General features: G+C 34.6%; 1 protein-coding gene across 1 annotated transcript in view; it reads left to right on the top strand.

The window, feature by feature from the left end:
• Positions 1-6,453: 6,453 nt before the first annotated feature.
• Positions 6,454-7,500, top strand: part of LOC147468715 (uncharacterized) — a 1,298-nt gene continuing 251 nt past the window's right edge. Inside the window, exons 1-2 of the mRNA XM_086552970.1 lie at positions 6,454-6,490; positions 6,803-7,500. The exon at positions 6,803-7,500 is cut by the window's right edge and continues 251 nt beyond it. Coding sequence (XP_086409096.1) covers positions 6,458-6,490; positions 6,803-7,500 — 731 coding nt within the window. The 5' untranslated portion in view covers positions 6,454-6,457. The remainder of the gene's footprint in view (positions 6,491-6,802) is intronic.

Below are 7,500 nucleotides of genomic sequence, written 5' to 3'. Positions count from 1 at the left end.
CAATGACTGGCAGTACTCTAATTAGTCTTCTGTCTACGTTTGGTATAACCTGTTTTAAGACGATGACTTACAGACTATTAGTCTCTCAGATTGCGAATTTTTCTCAGTTCATCCTCCATAGTTTATGCCGTCAAAAAAGTCAACGGTTAACGTGCAAAATAAATAACCGGATAGGTGAATAGTGACGTCACAACCAGTCAGATCAAGTGGGAGGATAAAAGGCGACGGACTCTACCATCCATCATTATCAATCATAGGGGTTTTCTGGTAACTAAATGTAAAACTAAAAGTTTATCATATTTTTGGGATATTCATAAGCGAGTTAGATCAGCAATAAGTTGCATTTGATAAAATAAGCCAGGACATGAAAAATGAGTTTCCTCTTTTAAAAAACGTATTTTAAGGTATTTAGTAAGATTATTTATGGTTTGTTTAATGCATTGACGGGAAATCCTTAGATATCAATTTGTAGATTTTAGAAAGATGCATATGCCTATACTGAAAAAGGTAAAAACGAATGTATATATAAAAACGATATGGTCCCTACATTAGATATATACTGAAGGATACAACAACCAACCACACACAAATATACGCATAAAAAAGTATTATACCAATGATTATATATTTCACCTATTGTGCGTTTCCCACAGATTCGCTTTCCGTGATTGCTGCAGTGTCGCTGCGCCTCAGGGTTACAGTCATGATACCCCTCTGGAGAGGAATCTCACATGGAGGACCTTTAGATGGTGCCTGAATTGGAATTGAGTTGTGGAGTTCCGGGGGACATAGGTGTTGGTCAGATGAAAGATCCTGCCACGTGGATGGATCTTGTGTAACCACTCCCTGTCATCACACTCAATAGTGTATCTGTACATGCCCTAAGCACCTAAAGCCCAAGACGTCCACACCTCCAAGTGTAACCAACAAACCCTAGGTAGAACCACAACATATCCTGTTTGTTCGTGTTCCGGATGGTGCACCACACCTGTGCCCACCATTGTTCCTCCCCCCAAAGCAAAAGAAAACCCAATTTGTCTACTGTTTGAATTGCTGAAAACAACTCATCATGAGGTGATCGAAGTTTACACCTCATCCACACCGACCCGAAATCTATTTCCGTTAACGACCAAAAGAGAAAACCCGACCCTCCTCGTGGGTAGATCTTGAGACTGCTCTCAGAACGTTGCCTATGCAGCGGCCGGTGACGTGATCCGGAGATTGCGGCCGGCTGGGCTTAGCGTCGGAGATTAGAACGGGCGTTGCTGACAGGAGGCGTTGGAGTTTTTTTGGAGGCAATGGAGATTTGAGGCAATGGAGATTTGAGCCAATGGAGGATTGGAGCAATGGAGGTTGTGGAGGCAATGACGGCTTCGGAAGGATCATCTGTGCAGGAGGTAATGGAGATTCGAGGTGGTTTTGTGGTGTAAAAATGGAGGAAGCGGCGGCTTCGTGGAAATGGCGGCTCTCCTCCCGTCAACCTGTACTCCTAGTCCTTAGATGAAGGGATGCTATGACATTTGTTGTGATGTGGCCTTTTTTTGTCAGTTTTGTTATATATATATATATGTACAATTGATGAAAAAAATAAAATAATCGAATTGGTAAATCGTGTTAAGTTTCATTCCATACCACTTAGCTATGGTTCTCCATTGAATGTTTTGTTAGCAATATGGAACTCCATGATAGTTTCTCCCCTATCGTCGAACATTGGAACTGTTATGTGTTGATATCATGATAGACTTATATCTATCCGCCTCTTATATACACTATATTCTCGCGATTTTATTTTCTAGGTGCTTTGATTAGGTCACCTTTCTCCCTGTCGGTCTCCGGGTGAAAGGATGTGGTGATTTAAGAGTTGTGTTTTGTATGGTGTAGAGAGAGAAACATGTCATTGGAAAGGTTTAAATAAGCTATGCCCCCTTGATTCTTTTACCGTAACAATAAACTATACCGAAATGTTCAATTGCCTGATATTTTCAAAGTAACCTATCAAGGAACCTCTTATTTAATCGCTATGTGGGTTATATTTTTTGGGGATTATATGTTATTCAAAACTTTGATAATAAGGTCGAGGTTACAATCTGCTAATTTCTCTTGTGTTTTCATGTGGTAAGTGTCTCTTTGTTTTTGAGAAATAACAGTTAAAAATCCCCTATTACGCCATGCTTAAGCGATCCGGCAGAATGTTCTTTTTAATTATTATTGACAAACATCAAATTTTTTCAGAGCGATTATAATTGAATCATCACACCACCGGATTCTCTTCTTGATCATCTGTATCAAAAGATATAAAATCAAATTATAAACACACACACACACATATACATGTAATTTATACATATGCATATAATGAGTATATATTTCCCATTCACACACCACAGATAAACATTCATACATTACGCACACACATCACCACACACACACACACAACAACAGTTAACATATATATATATATTATATATATATATATATTATAATATATATATATATTTATTGATAAATATATATTTTTATAAAAATATATATATTTATATTATATAGATGCATATACATATATTTACATGCACTAACACACACACACATCTCAACAGGCACGGCACCACAAGGTCGACACTGGCAAATACACAACAAACACACTTACAAACAACAACACTCACACACACAACACACACACAAACACACTCTCACACACACGCACAGCAACCACAGGTTCGGGACACAGCAAATTACTCACACACACAAACACACTCACACACACACACACACACACACACACACACAAACACATAATATATATATATTTATATATATATATATATAGATGTATATAAATATATATATATGGGCATATACATACATATACTTGCACACATCACACACAGACACATCACACACAGACACATCACACAACCACGACACGCACACACAATCACACACACACCAAGTATATATATATATTTTTAATATAGATATAATAGATCTATATAATAATATATATAACATATACATATATAATATATATATATAGATATTTATATATATATATATATATATACATATAATATATATATATATATATATATAGATATATATATAATATTATATAATAATATATAATATATTTATATATACACTAACTTACACACACACACACACACATACTGCAACCTTCAAACATCACTCACACACACACATATATATATTATATGTATATATGATATATATATATAGATATATATATAATATAGATATATATATCTTTATAAATGTAATTAATATATAGATAATATATATATGTTAATCGATATATATAATATATATATATAGTATAATATAACCACACACGCACTCAAAACACACACTCACTACACTCACAACACACATACACACACACACACACAACACACACACACCACACACACACACACACCCACAACACAACACACACAACACACACACAACACACATAATATATTTAGATATATAATATTGATAATATATAAATATATATAGATATATATATATATATACCACACTCACATCACAACACACATTCACACGCAACACACCCACACACACACACATATATATTAAAAATATATATATATATAATATATTTATATATATATATATATAGATAATATAATATGGGTAATATAGATAGATATACATATACATATACATACATAATGTATACATACATATGCATTTCATATAAATGCCTGGTGTAATTATATATATATATAAGATATATATATAATATATATATATATAATATATATAGAATATTTATATATATATATAATATATATATTTTTTATATATATAATATATATATTTATATATATATATAATATATAGATATATATATATATATATATAATTTATATATATATATTTGTGTGTGTGTGTGGTGCTCTGGGTGTGTGTGTGTGTATCCATAAATACATATATCTATATATATATTAGATATATCGATAAGACAGAGATTGCGATAGAAATATACATACAGATAAATTCAGCATATTCATATATATATTCTAAATATTATATATGTAGGGGGGGAGGGTGGGGGGTGGGGGGGATGTGGGGGTGGTTTTGTGTTATTGTTGTTGGTGGTGGGTGGGGGGGGGGTGGGGGAGGGTGTTTATGTTTTGGTTTGGAGGTGTGTTGTGGTTGGGGGTGTGGGTGTGTGGGGTTGTGTTTTTGGGGGGGGGGGGGGGGGGGGGGGGGGGGGGTATATTTATTGGTGGTTGTGGTTTTTTTTTGTGTTTGTTGTTGTGTTGTTGTGTGTTGTGTGTTAAAATTGTATGTATGTTTGTGTGTTTGGTGTTTGTTTTTGTGTTTGTGAGTGAGATTTGTTTTTTAGTGTAGTTTTGTTTTTGATCAACATTCAGATTTATATATATATTATATATATATTTATAGATTGATTATTTTTAAAAATATATATGATATATATATATAATTCACATATATATTATTATATAATAACATAATATAACATTATACATTTATGTATATAGATGTAATATATTATATATGTATATATATATATATATATATATCTATATATATATATAATATATTATAAAACTATAAATAAAAAATATATATATATATACATATAGTACACACACAACCCACACCTCACACCACACACAAATCTAAACACCCCCCATATATCTATCTATATACTATATCTATATATATATTATATATATAATATATCTATCTAATATATACTCATCTCCAAAAAAATACATATATAAAAATAATAAATATCTCTCTATAACATCAATATCTATCTAACTATCAATGTGAATAATTACACCAAATATATCCAACACACCCACACAGTCCCCCCCCACCCCCCCCCACCCCCATACACTCACCACTCACTCACACACACTCACCACACACACACTCAACAACACAAACACTCACAGACAAAAACACACCTCCCAAAAAGTCACTTCACTCACACACACACAAAAACAAACACACCACACACACTCACACACACACACTCACTCTCTCACACACAACAATACACACACCCACCCTAACAGACACCACAACACTCCACTCACACAACCTCTCACTCCACACTCACACACCCTCACACACCCACACCACACACCCACTCACACTCACTACACTAACACACTCACATCACTCCACACACACACAACACTAACACACACACACAGACACCACACACACACCCCCACCCACACTCTCACAAACACTCACCACACCACACACACACAATCATATGGGCTGTATTATAAGATGTTCATTTCTATCGCCATCTCCTGTCTCTCGATATATCTATATATAATATTTGTATTTATGCCTCACTTACCCACACACCCACACACACACACACACTCACACAACACACCCACCCACACACACACACATATATAAAAATATAAATATATAAATATATATATATATATATATATGTATATATATCTATCTATATATATATATATATATATATATATATAAAAAAATATATTTACACATTAATATATTTTGTATTATATGTATAACTACATATGATGTATATGTAAAACTAATATATATATATATAAAAAATATTTTAAAATATATATATATACCTCTATGAAGATAGATATCTGACTATATTTATAATCTATATATAATCATATATATATCTATTAAATATATATAAATATATAATGTATAGGCATAAGTATAAGCCATATCTACAGTGTCTATATCTATCCAAACACACACACACACACAAGACACACACACACACCACACACACACACCACCACACACACAACACACACATATATATTCTATATATATAAAATATATTTATATATATAAAATATATATAATAGATAGATAGATAGATAGATAGATAGATAGATAGATATAGATAGATATAGATATACATATATGCGGGTGTATGTGCGTGTGTGTGAGTACACACACACACACACACACACTCACACACACACAGATACATACATACATACATATATATATATATATATATATATATATATATATATATATATATATATATATACACACACATAAGTATGCTATTATACATTTGCACACATATTTATGTGCACACACACACATCCACACACATGCACTCACATATACATATATACACATACAGACACGCAAACACACATACATGCGCGCATGTGTATGTGTGGTAGGGATATGTATGCATTGGAATGAAAAACTAATGTAATATCTGTAAATGTTTTAGAAGTTTTAGAATTTGAATAAAGGGTAGGAGAATTTTGTACGGTCATCATACGCCTAAAGAAAAAGGGGTTATTCAAGTGAGCCACTGACAAGCACCGAAGTGAGCGGAAGGAGATTCAGAGGAGAGCGGGGCAAGAGTTCTACATTCTAGAACGAGAGAGGTATAAAAGACGATGGACATCCAATGTGGTCAGTATTACCCATCATGAAGTTCTTAGTAAGTCCTATGATAGTAGAAGACTCCCACTTCGGTCTATTTGTGTGAAATTCAAATAACGGATTAATAATTCATGTGAAATATATTTAAAAGACCAAACCTTAGTGCTTAACCTATAGAACAGTATCAGCTATGGTCATCATATGATTTGAAACAGAAAAAAACAACTAAAGCAGCTCGAGCATTACTAAGCATTACAAGTTTTACCTTAGATTAATTTATATAAAAATGAAAATATAGAAAAAAAAAGTTTAATGGGCACAAAAAGTTTCATACTCTTAGAATACATATATTTCACTTCATTTCCCACAGATTCTCTTTGCCGTGATTGTTGCAGTTTCGGCTGCGCCTCAAGGTTACAGTCATGATACACCTTCTGGAGATGGATTCTCACATGGAGGATCTATAGATGGTGCTGAAGGTGGAATTGGAGTTGGTGGAGTCGGTGGACCAGTAGGTGGTTGTCAGGATGGACAGATCCTGCACGTGGATGGATCTTGTGTAACTCCTGTCATCACTCGAAAAGTGTATCTGTACGATGCTCCTGAAGCACCTGAAAGCCCAAGCGGTCCACCTCCAAGTGTACCACCACCCAAGGTAGAACACAACATCCTGTTTGTTCGTGTTCCTGAGGGTGCACCAGCACCTGAGCCCATCATTGTTCCTCCACCAAAGCAAACCAACGTTGTCTACGTGTTGAATAAGCAAGAAGAACAAGCTCAACAGGTGATCGAAGTTACACCTCATCCAGCAGCCGACCCCGAAATCTATTTCGTTAACTACCAAGAAGGAGAAAACCCGACCCTTCCTCTTGGTGTAGATCTTGAGACTGCTCTCAGCGTTGCCAGTGCAGCTGGCGGTGACGTGATCGGAGACGGCGGGGCCGGTGCTGGGCTTGGCGTCGGAGGATTAGACGGCGGTGCTGGAGCAGGAGGCGTTGGAGGTTTTGGAGGCAATGGAGGATTTGGAGGCAATGGAGGCTTCGTTGGAGCTGGAGCAGGAGGCGTTGG

Source organism: Penaeus japonicus, unplaced genomic scaffold (genome assembly GCF_977035675.1).
Source record: "Penaeus japonicus unplaced genomic scaffold, GWHDUDI00000001_assembly GWHDUDI00000027, whole genome shotgun sequence".
Taxonomy (NCBI): domain Eukaryota; kingdom Metazoa; phylum Arthropoda; class Malacostraca; order Decapoda; family Penaeidae; genus Penaeus; species Penaeus japonicus.
This window is presented reverse-complemented; position numbering and strand designations above follow the sequence as displayed.